Genomic DNA, 27,258 nt, shown 5'->3' on the forward strand with positions numbered 1-27,258 from the left:
GTCGAGGTCGCTGGTCCCTTTGGAAGGTGTCGCTGGAGCAGGATCTTTGGAAGGCAGGAGACAGGCCGGTGAGTTTCTGGAGCCAAGGCAGTTGTCGTCTTCTGGTCTTCCTCTGCAGGGGTTTTCAGCTAGGCAGTCCTTCTTCTTGTAGTTGCAGGAATCTAATTTTCTAGGGTTCAGGGTAGCCCTTAAATACTAAATTTAAGGGCGTGTTTAGGTCTGGGGGGTTAGTAGCCAATGGCTACTAGCCCTGAGGGTGGGTACACCCTCTTTGTGCCTCCTCCCAAGGGGAGGGGGTCACAATCCTAACCCTATTGGGGGAATCCTCCATCTGCAAGATGGAGGATTTCTAAAAGTCAGAGTCACCTCAGCTCAGGACACCTTAGGGGCTGTCCTGACTGGCCAGTGACTCCTCCTTGTTGCTTTCTTTGTTCCCTCCAGCCTTGCCGCCAAAAGTGGGGGCCGTGGCCGGAGGGGGCGGGCAACTCCACTAAGCTGGAGTGCCCTGCTGGGCTGTGACAAAGGGGTGAGCCTTTGAGGCTCACCGCCAGGTGTTACAGCTCCTGCCTGGGGGAGGTGTTAGCATCTCCACCCAGTGCAGGCTTTGTTACTGGCCTCAGAGTGACAAAGGCACTCTCCCCATGGGGCCAGCAACATGTCTCTGGTGTGGCAGGCTGCTGGAACTAGTCAGCCTACACAGACAGTCGGTTAAGTTTCAGGGGGCACCTCTAAGGTGCCCTCTGTGGTGTATTTTACAATAAAATGCACACTGGCATCAGTGTGCATTTATTGTGCTGAGAAGTTTGATACCAAACTTCCCAGTTTTCAGTGTAGCCATTATGGTGCTGTGGAGTTCGTGTTTGACAGACTCCCAGACCATATACTCTTATGGCTACCCTGCACTTACAATGTCTAAGGTTTTGTTTAGACACTGTAGGGGTACCATGCTCATGCACTGGTACCCTCACCTATGGTATAGTGCACCCTGCCTTAGGGCTGTAAGGCCTGCTAGAGGGGTGGCTTACCTATACTGCATAGGCAGTGAGAGGCTGGCATGGCACCCTGAGGGGAGTGCCATGTCGACTTACTCGTTTTGTCTTCACTAGCACACACAAGCTGGCAAGCAGTGTGTCTGTGCTGAGTGAGAGGTCTCCAGGGTGGCATAAGACATGCTGCAGCCCTTAGAGACCTTCCTTGGCATCAGGGCCCTTGGTACTAGAAGTACCAGTTACAAGGGACTTATCGGGATGCCAGGGTCTGCCAATTGTGGATACAAAAGTACAGGTTAGGGAAAGAACACTGGTGCTGGGGCTTGGTTAGCAGGCCTCAGCACACTTTCAATTGTAAACATAGCATCAGCAAAGGCAAAAAGTCAGGGGGCAACCATGCCAAGGAGGCATTTCCTTACATTAATGTACTAATGTATGATTCTGTTTTAGTATTAAGAATTATATGTTAAGGTTTTGTTGAATAAATCATTAGGCCTTAGTTAGGAAGAGTCTGGGCCTAGCCGACTAGTCTCATATTAAATGGATTTTTCTAACGTGCAATGTGCTGTCTTCCTGAAGGACATAAAGCTGTACTTTTCCAGGAGCTAGAGATGTGTGTAACCGTAGTAAATTCTTTCTCATGAGACCCGACTTGCTCAAGGAGACATTCTTGTTGACTGCAACAGTGTAATTCACAACAGGTACAAGGAAGATCAAACTGGTGAAGACAATAGAGCTACTGACTGATGCTGTGTGTGTAACTTTTTCTACCTGCCATTTTACCCAAAGGAGACGTAAACCACAAGAGCCAATGAACTGCATTAAAACTGTCTTAGGTAGATAGTAAGGAGACTACTAAATCATTGGGTGGAAAGAATGGTGCGCTGGATGCTGACCAATGGGAAATTAGAGACTTGTCTGGCAAATTCAATTTAACGGCATGCCACAAGAAGAAATCAGCCATTACCTGACTTCTGCCCCTGCCCTTACCTGTTATCCTGAGAGACTTTGTCTTATTCCATTCTCATCCTGCCCTTTTGCCTGATATTTACTTCTCCTCCGTACGAGGGAAAAACTTTGCTCTGTATGCTGAGACTTTGCTGTTCTATCCTTGCTGATGGTGAAACGACTATTGTCCTGAGGACGAAGACTGATTCTGTATGCTTACCCATTACGGAGGGTAACTATATGATAATGAAATTGTAATTGTCTGTTTGCCTTTTCTTTCTAGGTACCGACTGCTCTTTTGACAGAGTCCATAATTCAGATCTTTTCTAAATTTGTGTTGCCAAATTGTTTTGCATGGAGCCCAACATGCTAATGCTAATTTGAGGTTAGTTAAGGAGTCCCTAACATTGGGTGCAAATAGACAAATGACGGAATCTTTGTTTTATTGAATATCGTGTTATTGATACTCTACTAAAGTTGATACATGCTGACGCTGTGTTTTGTTCTAATGTTTATAATTTTCGCTTTGCTTAAATCTTATTCAAGTTGCCACATTATAACACTGTTGATGCGTTTTCTGGTGTTGAGACTAATAAACTTGCTAGTAGAGTGTAACCAATAGGGAATAAATCTTATAAAGTCGTACTAAACTTGTGTGGTTATTCATGGCTGAAAGGTCATGTTGCGTTTCAAATTCATATTGATGTGATTAACTAACTTGATCGACTTGTTACTGTCAATATTGATGAGGTTATTGATTCACTGATTGTCATGCTGATTAGTTATCTTGTCTTGAGGTGTCTTTAATCAGGGTCAAAAGATTCATTGGCTTAAAAGGAGTCCCAGGCTACGTAAGTTACCTAGGGAGGGATGCGTTATCAGTTCTGGTAGCAGAGGACGGTTTCGGCCCTTTGGGGCCCCAGGACAAGGGACCATTGTTTAGGATTGTTTTTTAAATAATGCATATTGGAAAGATGATGTTCCCCTAAGCCCGGGGACCCTGGAGCTTGCCAAAGTGAGTTGGGTATGTTCTCGGCGTTCTAGTGATGGTGTGAGTGAAGTAGGATTTGCGCTTGCACAGCTTATGCATACCGCAGGTGAATTGTGAGGTCTGTGAGAATTTTAGGCCAGGTGATGTTTTAGTAGGAGTGTGCGTACTCCGCAGTATGAGAGTAGGGAAGTCGGCAAACTTCATGTGAGTGTGGCGATTTGTGCTCGAAAAATTGTCCACGTGGTTATGGTGATGTACGGACCCTGCGTGGTCTAAGACTCCGGAGTATACTGATAAGTGTATGAGACACTTGGTTTATGTTGTAATTTGTGCGGTTTAATAGGTCAATCAGGTGTGGTTGACGTGTCGAGTTTGAATCAAAATGTGTGAGTGAAAACTTTGATGGAGATTTGGCAAGTTCTAAAGTGCACTGGAACGAGCCATTGACAAGTCGAGAGCAGAATTTGCAGGTCGAATTCTTGCGAGTGCGGAATCTGAGAAGGAGAGAGTATCGCCCGAGGCTTCAAGTGAAATCTCTGTAAAGTTCTGAAGCGATTGTGTTACCCTTCCTGTAGTAAACCGGCAAATTTGAGTTTTGTTATTAAAGTGCTCGCAATATATTGCATTAGTTTTTTCTTGAATAGAGAGTGAGGAAGACAGGCCGCAGGACTTTGTCAGCCGCCGTGTGTGTGAGTGTGACACCATTGGAGCCACGCTGGGATAGGTCAGTTAGTGAGAAGGTCGCGCACGGATTGGCAGCCGTCTGTGAGAGGCAATTGGTTGAGAAGGTAGGCGAAGGGTGTTCTGGGAATCAAAGTCACTTCCTGATTCAGTTATAAACGAAATAAGAGACGCAAAAATGAAGTTCTTCAAGGCTCTGAAGAGTGCTTTAAGGGGAGATGTGTACATTACCGTGAGTGTGGGGGAGCCTACACCACCAGAGGATACTCCGGCTTATGCCGTAATGGAGGAGAAGGGGGTCGCGCCATGTCTTTGGCTAAAGCAGTGGTGCAAATTAACGGAGAAAGATGGGGGTTTGGCGTTTCCGGAGAATGGGACATTCAACATAGGGGTCCTAGAGAATTTGCAGAAGGCATTAAATGAGCAAAAGCCGCCTCCAAGGCCAGCACAGTTTGAGGCGTTAGCAATCTGGGAAGTAATGGCCATACGACAGAGGCAGCAAAAGTTTGAGAGGAGAATGAGAAAAGCAGAAAAGACGCTAGCGGAGGCTAGATGCGATAGCGAGACTAGGATGTGGAGGAGAGAAATAATAGATGGGGTCAGGATGTTTCCGGCAATCACTCAAGAAGCCGACACAAGGGAAGAAAGGCCACTTGTAAGACAGACAAGGGCTCTGGCAAGCAAAAGGGGACTCAGAAGTCTTGAGTGGATGCTGATGATTCAAATGAGGATGAGTTTCTTAATCAGTTGTTACATGATCGTCCACCGCCATATGCCATGAATGACAACAGACCAAGTACTAGTGCAGGTCCTGTAAATTCCATACAGAGTCAGGGAACGGCGCATACAACTCAGGTAAATGCAGCCGGGACACCAGCTCCAGTGCAGAATAATGTCAGTGTATCCACTGCATCGGGGATGCAGGCACAGTTGTACCCACCACCGATTCAGAGGCTCTACCCTGATGTCCCAGTATTAGAGACCACTACGAATATGATGGTGCCGCCAGGTCAAGCATATACGAGATCAAAGTTGGTACAGATGGAGCCAACTCCACTTCTGCTGCCCCAGCGGCAGCAACAGATGGTTCCGAGTTATACTTCGGTCACAGGACCGCAGTCAGTCACAGCACCCGTGATGAATCAGACTATGGGAGTTAATGCTCCGCAGGGTTTGGGAAGCAGGCAGGCGCCAGCTGCTATATCCTTGCTGATTACAGTTGGTCCGCCCGTACCCCTGTATGCACAGGCTAAGCCTAGTGTATGTGACCAAGGGGTAATGACCCAGGAGGTGATTAGAGGAGGGTTTGCAGGGAACTCCCAAGGGATGACCCTGGGAGAACAGTCCGCAGAGAGATCTAGGACCTTGTTGGATTTCAGTCCGATTGGGGTTCCTCTAGAAACCATGAGGCAGGCTGGGTTGGGACTACTAACCCCACAGATACCCAGTACGAGCATGTCGCAACCACCAATGATGCAGGCTGGCAATATTTTGTTGCAAGGTCTGACAGCACAACAACTGAATGAATGGTTAGACAAGCTGAGTTCACCGCAGACTACTCCTGCGACAGCCGAGCGGTCAGAGAGAGAGGAATATCTGAATTTTGTGAGGTTAGGCGTGGAAGCAGCTGAATTAGTTGAAGGGAGCATGGGAGTGAACAGGCTAGAGTCATACACTGAGGCAGAATTGAGGTATCTGTGTCCGAAAATAACTAAAGAGGTGAGCAAGGTGCACCAGAGGTTGGCGAATCTAGCAGACATAGACCTAGACAATACTAAACATCTAAAGAGAAGCTACAGATTAGACTTCGAGCCTAAAGGTTTTGATCACATGAGGTCTATGGGGATAAAGGCACACCTTAAAGAAAAACTACAGATTGCTCAGGTTTGGGGAGCATTAGAGGAGTGGGGAGGCAGATGGGCAAAGAAGAGAGACAAGAGGAAAAGTGACTGCTTGGAGCAGCAGCCGCAGGCAAAACCAGTGCCAAATACCGGTACCATAAAGATGTTACCAATGAGAGAAACAGCTGGAGGAGTTCTTGTCCACGTACCGTGGTCCAGAGGTGACATTCTGTCCTTCACAAATGACTTCCCCAGACTGAGGGAGAAACCAATAGAATGGTATCAGCAGACAGATAGGTTTGTGAAGCCTTCGAAATGCCTTTGGGAAGACTTGAATACATTGTTTGAGATCATTGTTCCTGCCAATTTGTGGCTCAAGTGCAAGAGAAGTGTTGACTGGCCGACCGCAGAACCGGCAAGGGATATTGCTACCGGAGCACCCTCTACAGAAGTGATGAAGTATTACTATAAGGTAATTGAGTTCTTGAAGCAGAAAGTGTTGCCGCAGAATATTGATTGGCAAAAGATTGATCGGACGGCACAAGAAGGCAGAGTCGATACATGTTTATTTTGAGAGGTTGCTGAAAGCATTCAAGCATTACCAGTGGTACAGAGATCATAGAGCCGCAAGATATGAATCACCTTGTGTTCAGGTTTGTTGAAGGGCTAAGACCAGAGATTAGCCAGATGATTAAGAATCATTTGATTTGCTGGCAAGCGAAGCCAATTGATGAGGTGTTACAGTATGTGAAATACTGTAGTGATGAGATTGAACTGAAGAAGAGAAAGTTAAAGGAGAAAGTGATGGTGATGCAGATTAAGGCAGCGCAAGCAGTGATGCAGGGAAATGGCATACAGCAGATGGTGCAACAGCCGCAGGGACATGGAATGTTTCAGTCGCAAACGAGAGGTAGAGGTCGAGGAGGTTTTGTGAACCGCGGTCCAGATTTGAATACAGTTGTGGTACAAAATGATGTACAAGGGATGAAGAAGGTGTTGCCATGTCACGCGTGCGCGGGCGTGGGACACTGGAAGCGGGAATGTCCGATGATGGTGCAGGAGGGTGCGGTTCAACAAAGCAATGATGTTGGTGCATTTCAAAATGTGAAGGGACCAAGAATGAGGGGTCCTAATCCAAATTTCCAGAATAAAATGGTTCAGATGCACAGTCTTCAACCCATGCAACAAGTGCAAATACCAGGTATGCAACCAGTGCAGATGCAACAAGTGCAACAGTAGATTCCCATGGTACCTAGACAGCAAATGCAGTTGCCGTTGGCTTCAATGGGACTGCAACAGGTGATGCTTCCTCAACAGGTTACAAGTCAAGGAATGAGTCAAAATAACACAGAATACCAGTTCCCATTGCGTGGTGAGAATGGAATAAACGATGAATGGTCAGATGACAGTTCAGACAGCGAGGAGTGCAGGCTTGCAGCGTCCCTAGAAGTAGATCAGAGGGGACCCTATGTGCAAGGGAAAGTGATGGGTCACAAGGTCTCATTTTTGGTGGACACAGGAGCCACACGCTCTACAGTCAGAAGTGCAGAGGTTCCGAAATTGTCCCTGTCAGGATGCACAATAAAAGTAGTGGTAGTGGAAAACCAGCTCCTGACCAGCCCAATCACAGATCCGGTTCAAGTCGAGATTGGTACCTTTCAGGGATTGCACAGATTTGTGGTCTGTGACTCAAGTCCTGTGTCCCTACTGGTAAAAAAGACTTGCTGTGTAAAACAAGGTGTTCTATCACCTGTTCTAATGAGGGAATTGAGGTACAGACAAACAGTGATGATGAAGGGGATGATGGTCAGATCTTGGAACCTGAGACAGAGACCACAGATGAAGAGTACCCTTTGATGAGCTTTTTCCCGATGTTCACAATGACTGATTTGCCTGCAGACCTGCAGGGGACAGTCACAGAGAAGGTGTGGGACTTGACAGGAAAGGAAGTGGGACTAATAAGAGGAGTAGAACCAGTCAAAGACGATGTGAAGCCAAATGCTGTGTTCCCCCAGGTACCGCAGTACCACATGGCCTAAGATGTTCTCATACAGGTGACGCAGATAATTGCAGACTTTGTAAAGCAGGGAGTTCTGAAGGAAGTGATGAGCAGCCCATGTAACTCACCTATAATGGGTCTGAGAAAGCCCTGTGGGAAAGTTCGAATTATTCAAGACTTACGAAAGATTAATGACATAGTGGTGAAGTGTTGCCCATTAGTGCCAAATCCAGCTGTGATCATGTTTCAAGTTCCATGCTACGCAGAATGGTTCTCAGTCGTTGACTTGTCCCAAACGTTTTTTTCTGTGCCTCTTCATGAGGACAGCCAATTTCTCTTCAGTTTCAAATTCCTGGACAAGGTCTACAGTTGGTGTCGGATCCCTCAGGGGTTTTCAGAGTCACCATCTATTTTCAATCAAATCCTGAAGAAAGATTTGGAGTCATTGGAACTGCCTTTCCAATCAACTCTAGTGCAGTACATTGATGACCTGTTGATTGCCTCCAAAACAAGAGATGATTGCAAGTATGATACTATTGCACTGCTGAACACTTGGGAAAGAATGGGCATAAGGTGTCTCCCAAGAAGTTGCAGTACTGTCAGAAAGAGGTGAAATATCTAGGCCATTTGATTGAGAAAGGTCGATGAAGATATCTAAGGAAAGAGTGACTGCTATATTACAGATGAACCCCCCGACATCCAGGAGAGATATCAGGATGTTTCTGGGAATGGTGGGCTACTGTCGTCAGTGGATCCTGAATTTCCCCATTATCTCCAAGCCCCTGGTGAGACTAACCGCTAAGGAAGTTAAGGATGGCCCAGATACCCTAACTATGTCTGAGAACAAGATAAGGGCGTTCATTGAGTTGAGGGAGTGTATATGCAGGGCTCCAGCTTTAGGTATGCCTGATTACACAAAGCCTTTTGTCCTGTTTTGTCATGAACGTGATGCTTGTTCTTTGTCTGTCCTGCCCAGGTCCATGGAGGTGCAAACCGACCAGTTGCATATTTTTCAGCTACTTTGGACCCAGTAGCAGCAGCCTTACCGGGTTGTCTGCGTGCACTTGCAGCAGTTGGTCAAAGCCTCACTCAGTGCGAAGGCATCGTGATGGGACATCCCTTACAGTAATGGTTCCACACTCAGTTGAAATACTATTGACTCGATGCAAAACCCAGCACATGACAAATGCCAGACTGACCAAGTATGAGACAATTAAATTGGGGTCACCAAATGTGTCACTAAAACGGTGTACTGTATTGAACTCGGCAACTTTACTTCCCAATGAGAATACAGATGTTGATGATGCTGAGGAGGTAGAACATGATTGTCTTGAGGTAACAGAACTGTGCACCAAACTGAGAACTGATATCAAAGACACCCAATTGAAAAAAAATGATTACATTATTTTTGTTGATGGCTCATGCCTGAGAGACTCAGTTGGAGTGCTGAGAGCTGGATACGCTGTGTGTACAATCACTGTTATCTTAGAAGCATCCTGGCTTGAAAGAGTATACTCTGCTCAAGTGGCTGAATTGGTTGCTCTTACTAGGGCATGCCATGCTGCTGACAAACTAAAAGTCTATACCGACAGCAGGTGTGGATTTGGAATTGTCCATGATTTTGGCCAACTATGGTCACAGAGGGGTTTCCTGACTTCCTCTGGTACTCCAGTGACAAAATGGTGAAAGAATTAAGGAGTTTTTGCACGCGATTCAGTTACCTCTTGAAATTGCCGTGGTGAAATGCAGTGCTCATTTGAAATCGCAAGATTTTGTGTCAATGGGAAATGGATATGCAGATCAAGTCGCAAGGTTTTGTACATTGAACTGTATATCGTTCAAGGATCAGTGGGAATTGTTACCTGAAACAGAAAATGAGACGTGCACAGGTTACGCATTGAGGGTAGTTGACACAATGGTAGAATTAAAATTGTTGCAGGGACGTGCCAGCAGAGAGGAGAAACGCTCTTGGCTCAAAATGCAGTGTGTACAAAGACCAGATGATTTGTGGGTGTCAGACCAAGGGAAGATGGTTTTGCCGAACAGTCTTTTGTCTCAGTTTGCAAGGTTTTACCATGGTCAAGCACATGTTGGGAGAGATGCTATGATCAGGTTGTTCAAAATGTATTGGTTCAATCCAAAATTCAGACAAGCCGCAGAAGAAATCTGTCACCGGTGCATCATCTGTCAGCAGATGAATGCGGGGAAAGGGACAGTGGTGAATTTGAGCCACATTGGGAGAGCTGGAGGTCCATTTAGCAGAGTGCAATTGGATTTTATCGAGATGCCTGTGTGTGGAGGTCTGAGATACGTGTTGGTGATTGTGTGCATTTTTACCCACTGGATTGAAGCATACCCTACATGTAGGAATGACAGTCTCACTGTAGCGAAGTTGCTGCTCAGGGAATTGATACCACGTTTCGGGTTTCCGATCTCTTTAGAATCAGATAGAGTGAGTCATTTCAACAATGAGGTGGTTAAGCTCTTGTGTGCCGCACTGAACATTGAACAGAAGTTGCATTGCAGCTACCGCCCTGAAGCCTCAGGACTAGTGGAGTAAATGAATGGTACCCTGAAATCTAGAATGGCAAAAATGTGTGCAGCTACCAATTTGAAGTGGCCCGATGCATTGCCCTTAGTGTTGATGTCAATGAGAAACACACCCAACAAGAAAACAGGACTGTCTCCTCACGACATTCTCATGGGCCGAGCTATGCGATTGCCTGCAGTACCTGCAAATGCTCTTGTGAATATCACAGATGATATGGTGTTGGACTACTGCAAGGGTCTGGCTGACATGGTCCGCTCTTTCTCTCACCAGGTGGAGGCAACCACACTGCCACCGATAAATGATCCAGGTCATAATCTGAAAGCTGGTGACTGGGTTGTTGTCAAGAAACATGTGAGGAAGTCGTGTTTGGAGCCACGTTGGAAGGGGCCGTATCAAGTGATACTGACAACTACCACTGCTGTGAAGTGTGCGGGAATTCCAAACTGGATACATGCCAGTCACACAAAGAAGGTGACGTGTCCAACTGATGAGGAAATAGAGTTGGTGAGAATAACAGCCAAAGAAAAGGAAGTCTCAGGGCCGGAGAGTAATCAAAGGGGAACTGAGACTAAAGGAGAGCCCGTTGAGGACGGCTTGTTCACTCAAACAGCGAGCGAGATCCAGAGGGGTGACGGTGAGCCTATTTCAACTGAGGCACCAGCAGAACCGACACAAAGACAGGTTCTCCCTGAAGCAGACGGATACGGGTTTGAAGTCAAACCCCTGACCGACCCAGAAGGCGAAGGAGTTGAGGCTGAAGGAAATCAGAGTGTCCAGACTCCTCCTGAGCCGCTTGCAGGTCCAGCAAGAAACAACACCATAATGCAAGAGGAGGGCGCTGAGCAGCTACAAGGAAAGTCAAGCCACTTGGAAACACTAAAAGGAGATAAGTGTCCAGAGTCGTGAGTAGCAAAGGGAAAAGTGGTCATCAATGAAACAATAGAGGAAGAGGTTGATACCACAAGGAAAGACTTGAGTGAAGGAGAATTGCAGGGTGACCGCAAGTTGAAAAGAAACAGAATAGCAAACAGGAGATACGCAGTTCCTGAATGGGCTTATGCAACGTCAGCTGAGTGGTAGCAAGAGTTCCTAGCATTTTGTTTTGATCGAGAAGTTCTAGGTCAATACTATGGTACCTGAGGTTGACCACGAGGAAAGGAGACTGTGTTAAACTGAAATTGGATTAAAGACATCCAAGGAATAAGACTGACAAATTGCCGGATGTGTCACTGTTAACCTGAATTGACTTTTGAAAAACGATTATGACAAGCTGCTAACCGGATTGACAAAGACCCTGGGAGCGAATGAAAAGCTGTAAATACTTGCTAAAGAAAGACTTTGCTTAGCCTTGCTAAAGAAAAAAGTAAAAAAAAAAAAAAGGGAGAGAGAGTTTCTAGCCATCCTCAAATTAGTTGTTTACCATTATAGCACTTTACTTTCTGATTCTTTACAGATCATGCCCAGCACGGGAGATGATGATGAGGGGAGTAAGCGTTGTAAAAATGTGGGTGTTGCTTTGGGTGTTGTGGGTGTAATATTCAATATAGCTTTGTTTGTGGAGATGCGATTGGTGGATGAGGATGAAGCTAACAATGCTACAGTTTCTGAGACTGCTACACTAACACCTTGGGAGAGGTTTGAGCAAGATACTAAGTACCTGCATGACGAAACTAATGCAAAAGGGGAACTGTCTACTAATGTCTTCTATCGCTTGCTGAGTGAATATGTTGACACTATGGATGCGAAAACTTGTTACGCGTGTACACAAATTCCTCTTTCAGTTCAAGAGGGAGTTACATATCACAGCTTGCCACTAACCTATGGGATTAGTTGTAGTCTGCTATTAACGCGTTTCTATAATCAGGAAGAAGTGCAATATTTTTACTCTAACTATGACTTGTTGTTCTCTTATGTGCCTATCATAGAAGATCTGAATAGTGTAGCTAAATATTATGCCATAAAGCTGATTAAAGGGTTCTTTGAACCTAGAGCAGCGATTAGTACATCATATGCACACCGCAATAACTTGACATGCTTGCTTACACCCGTAGAGAAAAGCTTTCTAGATCACACTGAAGATACGAGAAGGGTTTTAAAGGGGAAATTAGAAAAGGGCTTGCAGCAACGATCCTTCCTTAGCAACAGCAACAATGGAATTAGGGAACAAGGGAAGCTAGCTTTAGATGCAAAACATGTAGGTAGGCTTTGCATAACACAGCCAAAGTCATATTATGATAATGTGTTTGTGGGAACAAGTGAGTGTAAGCATGTGTTTTTGTTTCAGAATAGGTGGACATTCATGCTAAATGGAATGGATCAAGCGATCCCAGGGGGCTATTATATTTGTGGACTTAATGCTTATTACCGTCTTCCAAAGGGATGGTATGGGACATGTTATTTGGGGATAGTTTTCCCAAAGATTTACCAGCTAGATGATTTAAAGAAATTCCCGAAAGTGACTGAATTACTTCGTACTAGACAGAAGAGAGAAACTGCTGCTGGTGTAGTAGGAGACATATTTGGAGCGATAATTCCTTCAGTAGGGGTTGTCTTAAACTCCATAACGATTTGAAAGTTGTCTACTATTGTGGATAACATGTTGACAAATTTCACAGGGGCTATACTCCTGATGGATACTGAACTGGCTGCGGAGAGGGTTATGACTCTTCAAAACAGACTTGCTTTAGACATTCTTTTAGCAAAAAGTGGCAGAGACTGTAAGATGCTTAATGAGCGCCACTGCTGTGCCTACATACCTGACAATAGTAATGAAATTAGAAGTATGCTTACTAACCTAACAAGAGATAGTGCAGATTTGAAGGAATTGAAAGAACCAGAGGTTTGGGAAAAGGTTGGACAGGGATTTGCACATGTAGGAAGTTGGTTTAGTAGTCTTTGGCACAAGATAATGGGAAAATTAATACAGGGAATAGTGATTATTTTGGCTTGCTTATTTGGACTATGGTTATTGAGCAAAATTAGCAAAAGGGTTAAAGCATAATTGGCAAAACATAAAGCGAGGAGGGAAGAAAGAAAAATGGAGAAAATGTTCAGGGTAAAATATGAAAAGGCAAAACGAAAGGAAGAAATTGAAATGACAGAGATGAAGAAATGACAAGGTTGTTAAGGAAAGGGTTGTGTGATGACATGAGTCATCAGAGGAGGGATTGTTGGAGTGTAGCTTTTATAATCAATAATTAACATGAACTGCTTGCAAATTAAGGTGTAATGAAGCCGCATAGAAAAGGTAATAGACTAAAACCAATGTACACGTTTGAAATGTGCCCCCGGGGAGTGGCCACCAATGTATAGGATGATTAAGGTTTTGTTGAATAAATTATTAGGCCTTAGTTAGCAAGAGTCCCGGCCTAGCCGCCTAGTCTCATATTGTAAAGAAATGGCTCCCTGTTGCAGTTACCCCCCACTTTTTGCCTGATACTGATGCTGACTTGACTGAGAAGAGTGCTGGGACCCTGCTAACCAGGCCCCAGCACCAGTGTTCCTTCACCTAAAATGTACTTTTGTATCCACAATTGGCAGACCCTGGCATCCAGATAAGTCCCTTGTAACTGGTACTTCTAGTACCAAGGGCCCTGATGCCAAGGAAGGTCTCTAAGGGCTGCAGCATGTCTTATGCCACCCTGGAGACCTCTCACTCAGCGCAGACACACTGCTTGCCAGCTTGTGTGTGCTAGTGAGGACAAAACGAGTAAGTCGACATGGCACTCCCCTCAGGGTGCCATGCCAGCCTCTCACTGCCTATGCAGTATAGGTAAGACACCCCTCTAGCAGGCCTTACAGCCCTAAGGCAGGGTGCACTATACCATAGGTGAGGGTACCAGTGCATGAGCATGGTACCCCTACAGTGTCTAAACAAAACCTTAGACATTGTAAGTGCAGGGTAGCCATAAGAGTATATGGTCTGGGAGTCTGTCAAACACGAACTCCACAGCACCATAATGGCTACACTGAAAACTGGGAAGTTTGGTATCAAACTTCTCAGCACAATAAATGCACACTGATGCCAGTGTACATTTTATTGCAAAATACACCCCAGAGGGCACCTTAGAGGTGCCCCCTGAAACTTAACCGACTGTCTGTGTAGGCTGACTAGTTCCAGCAGCCTGCCACACCAGAGACATGTTGCTGGCCCCATGGGGAGAGTGCCTTTGTCACTCTGAGGCCAGTAACAAAGCCTGCACTGGGTGGAGATGCTAACACCTCCCCCAGGCAGGAGCTGTAACACCTGGCGGTGAGCCTCAAAGGCTCACCCCTTTGTCACAGCCCAGCAGGGCACTCCAGCTTAGTGGAGTTGCCCGCCCCCTCCGGCCACGGCCCCCACTTTTGGCGGCAAGGCTGGAGGGAACAAAGAAAGCAACAAGGAGGAGTCACTGGCCAGTCAGGACAGCCCCTAAGGTGTCCTGAGCTGAGGTGACTCTGACTTTTAGAAATCCTCCATCTTGCAGATGGAGGATTCCCCCAATAGGGTTAGGATTGTGACCCCCTCCCCTTGGGAGGAGGCACAAAGAGGGTGTACCCACCCTCAGGGCTAGTAGCCATTGGCTACTAACCCCCCAGACCTAAACACGCCCTTAAATTTAATATTTAAGGGCTACCCTGAACCTTAGAAAATTAGATTCCTGCAACTACAAGAAGAAGGACTGCCTAGCTGAAAACCCCTGCAGCGGAAGACCAGAAGACGACAACTGCCTTGGCTCCAGAAACTCACCGGCCTGTCTCCTGCCTTCCAAAGATCGTGCTCCAGCGACGCCTTCCAAAGGGACCAGCGACCTCGACATCCTCTGAGGACTGCCCCTGCTTCGAAAAGACAAGAAACTCCCGAGGACAGCGGACCTGCTCCAAGAAAGGCTGCAACTTTGTTTCCAGCAGCCTTGAAAGAAAGATGCAAGCTCCCCGCAAGAAGCGTGAGACTTGCAACACTGCACCCGGCGACCCCGACTCGGCTGGTGGAGATCCAACACCTCAGGAGGGACCCCAGGACTACTCTGATACTGTGAGTACAAAAACCTGTCCCCCCTGAGCCCCCACAGCGCCGCCTGCAGAGGGAATCCCGAGGCTTCCCCTGACCGCGACTCTTTGAATCCAAAGTCCCGACGCCTGGGAGAGACCCTGCACCCGCAGCCCCCAGGACCTGAAGGACCGGACTTTCATTGGAGAAGTGACCCCCAGGAGTCCCTCTCCCTTGCCCAAGTGGAGGTTTCCCCGAGGAACCCCCCCCCTTGCCTGCCTGCAGCGCTGAAGAGATCCCGAGATCTCTCATAGACTAACATTGCGAACCCGACGCTTGTTTCTACACTGCACCCGGCCGCCCTCGCGCTGCTGAGGGTGAAATTTCTGTGTGGGCTTGTGTCCCCCCCGGTGCCCTACAAAACCCCCCTGGTCTACCCTCCGAAGACGCGGGTACTTACCTGCAAGCAGACCGGAACCGGGGCACCCCCTTCTCTCCATTCTAGCCTATGTGTTTTGGGCACCACTTTGAACTCTGCACCTGACCGGCCCTGAGCTGCTGGTGTGGTGACTTTGGGGTTGCTCTGAACCCCCAACGGTGGGCTACCTTGGACCAAGAACTAAGCCCTCTAAGTGTCTTACTTACCTGGTTAACCTAACAAATACTTACCTCCCCTAGGAACTGTGAAAATTGCAGTGTCCACTTTTAAAACAGCTATTTGTGAATAACTTGAAAAGTATACATGCAATTTTGATGATTTGAAGTTCCTAAAGTACTTACCTGCAATACCTTTCGAATGAGATATTACATGTAGAATTTGAACCTGTGGTTCTTAAAATAAATTAAGAAAAGATATTTTTCTATACAAAACCTATTGGCTGGATTTGTCTCTGAGTGTGTGTACCTCATTTATTGCCTATGTGTATGTACAACAAATGCTTAACACTACTCCTTGGATAAGCCTACTGCTCGACCACACTACCACAAAATAGAGCATTAGTATTATCTATTTTTACCACTATTTTACCTCTAAGGGGAACCCTTGGACTCTGTGCATGCTATTCCTTACTTTGAAATAGCACATACAGAGCCAACTTCCTACACATATTAAATGGATTTTTCTAACGTGCAATGTGCTGTCTTCCTGAAGGACATAAAGCTGTACTTTTCCAGGAGCTAGAGATGTGTGTAACCGTAGTAAATTCTTTCTCATGAGACCCGACTTGCTCAAGGAGACATTCATGTTGACTGCAACAGTGTAATTCGCAACAGGTACAAGGTCGCTCAAACTGGTGAAGACAATGGAGCTACTGACTGATGCCGTGCATGTAACTTTTTCTACCTTCCATTTTACCTGATGGAGACGTAAACCACAAGAGCCAATGAACTGCATGAGAACTGTCTTAGGTAGATAATTCTAGTAAGGTGACTACTAAATCATTGGGTGGAGAGAATGGTGCGCTGGATGCTGACCAATGGGAAATTAGAGACTTGTCTGGCAAATTCAATTTAACGGCGTGCCACAAGAAGAAATCAGCCATTACCGGACTTCTGCCCCTGCCCTTACCTGTTATCCTGAGAGACTTTGTCTTATTCCATCCTCATCCTGCCCTTTTGCCTGATATTTACTTCTCCTCCTTATGAGGGAAGAACTTTGATCTGTATGCCGAGACTTTGCTGTTCTATCCTGGCTGATGGCGAAACGACTATTGTCCTGAGGACGAAGACTGATTCGGTATGCTGACCCATTACGGAGGGTAACTATATGATAATGAAATTGTAATTGTCTGTTTGCCTTTTCTTTCTAGGTACCAACTGCTCTTTTGACAGAGTCCATAGTTCAGATCTTTTCTAAATTTGTGTTGCCAAAGTGTTTTGCATGGAGCCCAACATTCTAATGCTTATTCGAGGTTAGTTAAGGAGTCCCTAACATTGGGTGCAAATAGACAAATGCCGGAATCTTTGCTTTGTTGAATATCGTGTTATTGATACTCTGCTAAAGTTGATACATGCCGACGCCGTGTTTTGTTCTAATGTTTATAATTTTCGCTTTGCTTAAATCTTATTCAAGTTGCCACATTATAACACTGTTGATGTGTTTTCTGGTGTTGAGACTAATAAACTTGCTAGTAGAGTGTAACCAATAGGGAATAAATCTTACTAAACTTGTGTGGTTATTCATGGCTGAAAGGTCATGTTGCGTTTCAAATTCATATTGATGTGATTAACTAACTTGATCGACTTGTTAATGTGAATATTGATAAGGTTATTGATTCACTGATTGTCATGCTGATTAGTTATCTCGTCTTGAGGTGTCTTCAATCAGGGTCAAAAGATTAATTGGCCTAAAACGAGTACCAGGCGAAGTAAATTACCTAGGGAGGGACAGCATTTGCAGCAGTCGAGTTCATCTGTAACAAGTATTGGCAAAGTTTATAGATCTCGCCTCGGCAATCTGGTGCAATGTTCATTTATTTATTTACTTGCTAGCATGTGCCACAAAAATGAAATAAAGAAGGCCTGCCACCACTTTTCTTTATGACAAACATATTGCATATGAGGCAATTCGAATGCAATAAAAACCTTAAATTGAAAAAAATGAATAATCACATCTAATTTTAATAGATTGCTATGCACGGTTCTTAGTCGGAAGATGCATTGCGATGATACATAGAAGCCCGTTTTAGTTGTAATACTCATTGCAGAAAAATAGTGCAATCAAATGTACTATTGATTTTAAACTGTCTTTGTGCATATTAATTCAGACACACAAAGATGACCACAAATCTAAATAAGGGATAAAGAAAGGAAAAACACATTAGCAGAGTGGTGGCATTGGCCTAATCCTGCCTGAAAAAGAGAGATGAAGACATAAAAGTACCGCTGAGTAACCTCACGCAAGTCTTACATAGGATAAACAAATTTTGCTAAATGCTGCCTGATAAGTGTCCTTTGAAGAGTTATGCAATGCCACAATTAACTTTTTGGCCACCTGAAATCCAATTTGTGCTGTAATGAGGTATCCATAAGGTGAAAAGAGAGCAGTAAATAGAAGTGAACAGTTTAATACCTTTGCTGTGCACTCATTACGTTCGTCAGAGGGCGGACAATAATAATTGATTAAGAAAACACAAAAGTGCTTCTGACAATATGTGCTCCTCCTCCCTCCCTGGCCCTGGTACTGTTCTTTTACCCGCATGCTCCCTGTCTGCACTCCTCGCCCTCTCCCTTTGTTGTCCCTAAAATATTGCCATTTCATCATTCACTTTTCTTTGCCTACACGGAGCATGCGCTTTGGTGCAAAATGTATTGTTTACAGTTCAGTGAGCTTGCAAACCCTCCGCAGCATACCATTAGTTGCTTGCATTGCCAGTCTCATTTACAATCTTTTGATTTCTTAGCTCCCCTAGGGTTCCCTTCCTTTCTTGTGTAAGCTCCACCGTGTACCATGGACCAAGTGTGTGTTCTTCCTCGTCTTTTTGCAATGCACTAATTTTTATTTTAAAAGCGTTTCAGTATTATTCCTGGACGTGAAATGTGCTTTCCTACTTTTAACATAGGCATAAGGCTTCTTATTTATGTTACATTCACCCTATCTTCTGTCTCCAACATATTTTTTACTGACACCCACATCTGTACCATTCTACTCACTCCACTCTATCCCACTTTGCACCATTCCACGTCACTCTACTCTCCACCACTCCACTCTATGGGGGTCATTCCGCACGCCCGGAGGGAGCCGCCGAATGACCGCACCGCGGTCAAATGACCGCGGCGGCCATTCTGGCTTTCCCGCTGGGCTGGCGGGCAACCGCCAGAAGGCTGCCCGCCGGCCCAGCGGGAAAGCGCCTTCAACGAGGAAGCCGGCTCCGAATGGAGCCGGCGGAGTTGAAGGCGTGCGACGGGTGCAGTGGCACCCGTCGCGATTTTCAGTGTCTGCTTGGCAGACACTGAAAATCAATGTGGGGCCCTGTTAGGGGGCCCCTGCAGTGCCCATGCCAGTGGCATGGGCACTGCAGGGGCCCCCAGGGGCCCCACGACACCCGTTACCGCCATCCTGTTCCCGGCGGTGAAAACCGCCAGGAACAGGATGGCGGTAAGGGGGTCGGAACTCTACTCTATGCCACTCTAGTCTGCCACTTTATTCTGTGTGACTCTACTGTACGCCCATCCATGCCACGCCACTCCACGTCACTCTATTGTACATACTCCACTCCATGCCAGTTCCCTCTATGCCACCCTACCACTCTACTCCATGTCACTCCTCTTCATACCACTCTTCTCTAGTCCAGTCCACTCTATGCCACTCCACTCTGTGCCACTCTTCACCACTCCACTCTACTCTACACCACATTACTCTACACCACTCCACTCCTCCCTATGTGACTCTACTCTGATCTACATGACTCCACTCTACCCCACTCCACTCTACTCTACCCTATGCCACACCATTCATTGCTACTCTACTCGACTCTACTTTACACCACGCTACACTATGCCACCCCACTATTTTCTGCACCACTCTACACCACTCCACACTACTCTGTTACTTCACACTACCTTACACCAATCACATCTACGCCACTCCACTCTCCACCACTCCACTCTGCACCACTCCACTCCACTCTACTATATGCCACTCTACACCACTTCAGTCAACTCTGTCACTCAACTCCACAAAATACCACTCTACGGCACTCTGAGCCATTCAACAGCACTGTACTCTACGCCACCTCACTCTGTAGCACTCTACTCCATTCTACTCTATGCCACTCCACTCTACACCATTTGTCACCACTCTACCTCACTCTACTCTACTATACTCCAATCTACTCTACACTAATCTACTCTAAGCCACTTTAATCCACAGCACTCAACTCCAATTCCTTTCCACTCAATGCCACTATACTTTATGCCATTCCACGCCACGCTACTTTACTCCACGCCAATAAACTCTACTCTACATCCCTGTACACCGCTAAACTCTACACCACTCCACTCTACTCTCTGCCACTCTACTCAACAAAATGCCACTCTGCACCACTCTACTCCATGCCACTCCACTCTGCGCAACCACTTCACTCTGTCATTTCTCGCTACTCTGCGCCACTTTACTCTGTGCCAATCTGCCCCATTCTAATCTACTCCAATCCACTTTAATCCACAACACTCTATTCCGCTTTCTTCCCATTCACCACCACTCTATCGTAGGCCACTCTACTTTACGCTACTCTACTCCAATCCACTCCACATCACTCTGAGGCACTTTACCACCCACATCACTCTACTCTGTGCCATTCTACTCAGTGCCACTCTACCCTTTTTTACTCCATGCCACTCCACGCCACTTGACCGTATGGCTTTGTTTGCCACTCTGTTCTGCGCCACTCAGCTCTATGCCACTCTACTCCACGCCACTCTACTCCACTCCACCCTACTCCATTCAATGCCATGGTACTCTGTGCTACTTCATTCTACGCCAGTCTACTCCACTCTATTCTGTGCCACTCTACTCTATGCTACACCACTCCACTTAACGCCACTTCACTCTGCTCTATGCAACTCTATTCTTTACCACTCTGCACCACTCCACTCTGCGCCACTCTGTTCCATGCCACCTTACTTCACCCCATCCCACTCCATGCCACTCTACCCTACACCACTCTCCTGTACGCCACTCCACGAAATACCAATCTATACCACATCACTCCACTCCACACTGCCACTACTTCACTGTGCCCCTCCACTCCATGCCAATGCACTCCACTTCAGTTTATGCAGTCTACACCACTCCACTCCATACAGTGCCACTGTACGGCACTTTACTCTATACCAATCTACACCACTGCACTTTATGTGACTCTACTCCACTCTACGCCATTCCACTCAATGCCACTCCACTGTATGCCACTCTACTGTACGCCACTCTGCTCTACGCAACTCTACTCTGTGTCACCTTGCTTTACTGCATGCTACTCTATTCTACTCTCCCCCACTGCAGTCTATGCCACTCTGCGCTACAGTACTCTATTCTGTGCACTATATTATACTCAACTCTACAACTCCATTCTACGCCATTCTACTCTATGCCACTCCACTGTTTGCTACTCTACGCCACGCAACTCCACTCTGTGCCACTCCACTCTCTTCTACGCCTTTCTACTCTACATCACACTGCTGTACAACATGGCTAAAATACATTGGTAAAGCTAGCCGTTCTCACATAGGCAAGACCTACTGCCTTTTCCAGTCCTTTTTATCAAATGTTCCCCTACTCTTCCTCTATTCCCACTGCTCTAATTTGAGTCCTAGCTCCTCCTCTCCCAAGCTCGTGCTTTGCTCCTTTCCAATATGCACTTACTTCTATCCCTGTCCATTGCATTGTTCTCCTTACTGAAAATCCTGCGTCTGGGCCCGCCACATTTTCAACTCCAGATAACCAGCAATGTTGTGTTTCCTTCCATTACCATTTCTGGGTTCCCCCCTATTGCACTGTATTTTTGTCACCTTTGCTTCAGAGCAAATTAAGAGCAATCGTACTCAATGGTAAATCACTTTTTTATTTATTTTATGTGCTTCTTTTTTGTTGCTTCTTGCTATTGCCCCTTGTTGTATTCTTATTCTGAGTGGGATCTCACTCAATGGTAAATCAATTTTGTATTTCACGTGCTTGTTAATTGTTGATAAACGCTATTGCCACTTATTGAAGTAAAATATGTTATTTTGCACCCGCTTATTAATTAATGTGACACACAAAGTAATTATTTTGTTATATATTTTAGACCGCTAGGCGAAGATGATATAGTCATTGATCCTTTGGAACTGCTGGGGAGAAGAATCGACTTCCAGATTCATATTTTACGATGCCTTGGAGTTAGATGGGTAAAAGAAGTGGCACACAGGGGAATTCAGATAGGGTAATGTAAATACTATTCGAGAGCATTAAAGTAAAATCGACATAATTCCCATTTAATGTATTGTTTGTTTCAGCTCTAAACTTCTATTAATATTCTACACCAGTTTATCCTGCCTACTCCATGATTGTTTCTTCTGCCACATAACTACCCTATCACATATCTGATTATTTTTTTTTGGTACGTGCTTAGAACAGTTTCATATTTGGTACTTTTTCTATCTTACAGTTTTTTCACCACGTTCCTCTTGCTGAATAGTATTGCCCTGAACACCAAAGAAACTGACAGCACTGTTGAGTAGCACACAAGGAAAGAAAATGTATGATTAATAGAGAAAAAAAAAATTCACTGGAAAAGAAAAATTGTGTCAATCAAAAGAATCAAGCAATATTACAAACTTGATACTCGCTAGGTCCCTTCGTTGGTTGAGGAGCTGTTCATCATGCTGACAGCAAACTATTTAATTCAGCCTCTCAATTATGAACCTGTCAACTTTCTGGGAACTCATGACTACCAGACAGAACTCTTGTACATTACCTTCTTCAGTGCTTAGCAACATACCATCTTCAAATGCCCATTTGTGCTCCACGTCTTATCCTCCACCCTTCACCCATTATTATAGATTCGTCTAGCTAGATTGTGCCATATTTGTCTCACTAATCTGTTCCTCAGAAGGTTCGAAGAGGTCAAGAAAAAGCTTCAAGATCTTCTTCATGATCAAGACCCAAAGGTGCTCATTGCCATTCGCTAATTTTGTCTATAACCCAGCACTGTAAAAAAATGACATTACTTTATTCTTGCCATTTATACCCAATCCCATCTTTCTAGGATCCCAATCTGTCGAGCCTCAACTTTGGCATCTAATATAATCAATCACCAAATGCTCACGATCAGCCGTTGTCATTACATAAATTTGATGATTCAGGATACAGCCGCAATCTGATGCTAACCAATGATTATCTTAGAGCTTCCGTTGTGTCAGTATGCTGAGGATTACGCAGAAAAAGAAATTCTAAAGCTTTGGAACCCACCAGCTTTATCAGACAGTCTGATTACCATAACCGCAAGCACAAACCCCCAGTAAGTCCCTGTTTACACAGTCATCTAGGCCACTTTTATTGGTCCATTATGCCAGGCTTGATGTCTGAAATGCCACTTCCCATATGCAGTTCCCCAGTGTTTCTCTGGCTTGCTGACCAGTCCTGAGAACATCCGGATTGTTCATGCCCTCCCTCTTTTCTCCTTGTGGCATTCCAGTGACATTCTACAGGCTAAACATCTGAGCCCAGCCCCTTCTCCCGCCCTGTCATTGAGGACCATTACTTGCTTTATAACCAAATGCCATTGTTTAATGGGCACTGCTTAGCTCTTCCTTTGTGGTGAGCAAGGTCAGCCAGATTTATATCATTAGAGACTACCTCCTAGTATATCCGAAATATATGGCCTTATAATGATTTGTCAGAGCCGGAGCCATAAAGTGGCTATCCTCCTGCCCCACAAACCCGAGGTGTGCTTGCTCTGTTTAGAGTCAGAGAAATAGCTGGCTTATCAATGGCGGAACCTCTACTGCTTCTGTTGGGGTAACACCTAACCAGCAGTCCATTCACCACAGGACCCCTGGGTCACTATATCAGTCGTCCCACCCTATTGAGGGCAGGATGGCCATCATTCATTTTCAATGCCAGTGTCTGCCCCGGAAGGTGTGACAGACATGGGCAGGGAAAACGATAAATGTCCCCCATGAACATGGACATTGCTCCATGCATGTAGGACCATTTTGTTTTTGTTTGCTTTTTCTGAACAAAATAAGTTTGCTGAGTGGTACTTCAAACATAGCCACCACTTGGCAACCTACTGTGAAGAAAACAACAGTGGCTACCTTCGCAGCAGAGAGATCTCCCTGGCAAGGGGGGGGGGGATCTTTATATATGCAGACAAACCCCTACTGGACCTCTGTCGCTCCCTAGGCAGATAGGCAGGTAGTCCACCAAGGTCTAAATAAGGTCAATAAATCTTAAAAAACAGTATCCATTTCCTCTCCGAATTTCGGCTACTAAACAATAAAGATTCTATCCAGAAATAGGATCACATATTTAGGAGTGGCAGAGAGCTACTGCTTGTCATTTATGGTTGAGGCAGTCTTCTTTAAAGAGATCCTTTGGCCTTTTTGTGATTCCTTCAAGCAGATAATTCTCAAGTGTGTTACCAGTCTCATTCACTCACTCATGCCTTCTATCTTTCCCCAGCAGAACTCAGTGGCTTAAGTCTACACCTGCTGTAGCTATCAATTCACTGTTGCCTTCTAGAGTACCTTACAATCTGGGAAGTAACCCTTTCAGCTCCTACACACAGAGGGTAATTGGATCTAAGGGCTTTAAAAGAGTTTACTCTGAAGCACAATGAGGAAACCAGCCACAGCCCCAGATTCCTGTTTTCAGTGAACACTAGCATCCTCTCTCATGGGTGGACCTTTCCCTGATCCTCCTCAGCATGGCAGGTGAACTCCCGTTGGCCAGAAAATCCCATTCTTCCCATTCCTGGCTCAGGGATCTCCACAGCACATCCCCTAGTGCCTTCATTCAGTATCAAAATACTTGCAGGCAAATTTGGAGGATTGCCCAATCTGTCCTTCACCTACTGACGTGCCACATCACCAAAAGCAGTTCAACCACTCTGTCATCACTGTCCCATCTGAGACATCCCAAATGGAGACCCAGCTGTCCTGGCAATCGTCAGACCTATCTCGTGGCTCCTGAAGATTTGAGAGGAGTTGTTACCTGTCAGAAGTCAAGTTAATGTTTGCAAGTTTATTTTCTTTGATTTAGCTGTGGCTATTGATGAAGTTGACTATGGCTATTCATGTAACTGACTGTAGCATTCTAAGTTGTCTTCTGAAGCCAAGGGGAACAACATGGGTGCTGCGAAAGGGTTTGCCAATTTATCTCCAACTATACTTACATGTCAAACTGGGTACTTGTCCCCCAATATCTCCTGCTGCGTGCCTCTGGGATCAGTCTTTTTGGCAACGCTATTTAGCACATGCATGGCAACACTGATGCAAATCCGTAGTAGATATGAGATTGACTAAGTGATGTCTAGAGCTGCCAGCTAACCCACAACAATGGAGCACGGTTTGCCATCAAGAGGCTCTAGACTGCTTCTTTCACCTGCATTGATGGATGAAGGCTGACCAAGGGATTATCATGCTTCCATCCTTATAGAGAGCTCCCTCTCTTCTGCCTAAAAAAACACAAGGTCAACCTCAGAAAAACTGCTGGCCTTCTGCCAGCCAAACTTCAAACGTTGTGGTGGCAGGTAACTTCACAATAAAGTCTTCTTTGTGCTCATTTGAAAAAGAAGATGATTTCTCAAGTTCAAGGTGAAACACTAAACATTCTGCAGAAACCAGTGTGGATCTCGTGGGCCCCAAAGACTGCGTTCTCCTAAGACTCTGCAAAAACCCTGGCAAAATTACTTTGAAATCAGTGAGCATACTAAGACACTATTGCCCCTTCCTTTTTTTGGGAAGGGTACAACACTTTCATTTGGCTGCATTATTTAAAACAGTGAGCCTCATATCATTTAGTTACACACAGGCATGGGATAAAAAGCCTTTTAGTACACAAACCACTGTTTGCCGTTTCGGCCCAATATATTGCTGTGATAAGGCTTCACCAGGACGAAAATTGTTGCTGCACAAATATTTGCTACACAGATTTGCAGCACAATTTTTATCAGCAAAGAGTAACTTGAATAGCAATTCTAGAAGAACGGAAGCAGCCTAAAATCAATAGGACAATTAATTAACTGAAGTGTAACATACCTCCTGAATAATATTTCAATCAACTTCACTGTAACTTGAACCGTTTTCTATTATCATTAGTTTTGGTGATCAATATTAGATTTACACCCAATATTTAGTGTGAAATACATTATTAATATATTTAGTTCAGTTCCTTTAGTTTTCATTCAAAATTGGTTTATACTTTTGTTCCTAAAACTAGACAACCTTTCCACAGTAAGACGATCCATTACTTACTCAAACACAATATGACCTGTTCGTTTTTTTATTAATACCTGACTCCTTGATATCTCATGTTTAAGTGTTCAACCTGACAATGAAAGTCGATATTGCTACACACTTATTATTCTAACAAGACATGCATTTGCAACTGAAAGCTTCAAAAACGTCCTGCCACATCCTCAGTCAAACGCACTTTATGCTCAATGACAGCAAACACTAGTTTGGACCAAAATATGCAGCTTACATTTGTATTTTCTGGTAAATCACACGGCAAGGAGTTCCATAATGCTGGAAACAAAAAAATGTCTTCTGTTTGTGGTTGCTTGTAGTTAGGTGCAATGCAAGAGAGACAGCTCACAGTGCACGGATCCATGCATCATAACAAAGAGAAGGCATAATTCAGTTTGTACTTTTCTGCCTCTGGGATGTGACGTCAACGAAGTAGGTTTTCATTCCTTTGGCAAAAAGCTTGCATTAGAAAATTTAAGGAGGCTTTTTACTTACCTGCACAGTAGGTTTGCATAACGTGACACAATACATAGGGTGCTTTTCAAGAGTCTAAGAAATATATGCCAGCTCTAGCTGAATTTTGTTGTGGTAAATGCCTGAAGAATACACAGATGCTAATGACACAATATACCAATGTCCCTTTAAGTTAGTGTGTAGCCCAAGTCCCAACTACAATTTTAAGTAATGTGGAATTTTACTGTAAAATGGCTTGTATTACATGATGATTTCATTGACTGCCTGCAGTCCGCTCTTCTGTAATAGTTTGGGACACATGGGACTAAAATTATGGAACTAACAATGAATCATATTATGGATTTTGAGCACCGAAATATTGTGATTTAGTGCCCAGGTCTAAACATTTTAGCTTGATGGAAATTTTATAAATGTGAGTAATTGAATTGCTGTATGTAAGTGTTAACATGTGAGAACTCTTGCGGGTGAGTGAATGAAATGTATTTACTTATACATGTGAGTTAATTACCAGTTTTATGTCTGAATAAAATGTTATTGATTGAACTGATTTCATGATTACATAAGGGACACATTTTTTTCAGAATGAATTGTTGTGGTCTGGCAAAGATGGATTTCTGCTCATTGGCACCCTAATTGTAATTTGGTAGCAAATGTGTAGTGTTGGAGATGGCCCATCTTAGGGTATTTCCCTGAAATGTGTTGCTTTTTCCTCCCAGTCTTTTGCTGACTCTCTTTGCATGGCCTTGGGACTCTGGGCACTTTCCCACTGTACTGCAGTGGGAAAGTCTGCATGCCCTGCCTACACTTGTTAGGAGGGGACACTTATGTGATTGGTTCAGGTGCTGTACCATGGAGGACACTGTAAAAA

General features: G+C 45.0%; 1 protein-coding gene across 1 annotated transcript in view; it reads left to right on the plus strand.

The window, feature by feature from the left end:
• LOC138297073 (kinesin-like protein KIF28) overlaps positions 1 to 27,258 on the plus strand; it is a 783,037-nt gene that overhangs the window by 720,834 nt on the left and 34,945 nt on the right. Inside the window, exon 18 of the mRNA XM_069236578.1 lies at positions 21,752 to 21,886. Coding sequence (XP_069092679.1) covers positions 21,752 to 21,886 — 135 coding nt within the window. The remainder of the gene's footprint in view (positions 1 to 21,751; positions 21,887 to 27,258) is intronic.

Source organism: Pleurodeles waltl, chromosome 5 (assembly GCF_031143425.1).
Source record: "Pleurodeles waltl isolate 20211129_DDA chromosome 5, aPleWal1.hap1.20221129, whole genome shotgun sequence".
NCBI classification, from domain to species: domain Eukaryota; kingdom Metazoa; phylum Chordata; class Amphibia; order Caudata; family Salamandridae; genus Pleurodeles; species Pleurodeles waltl.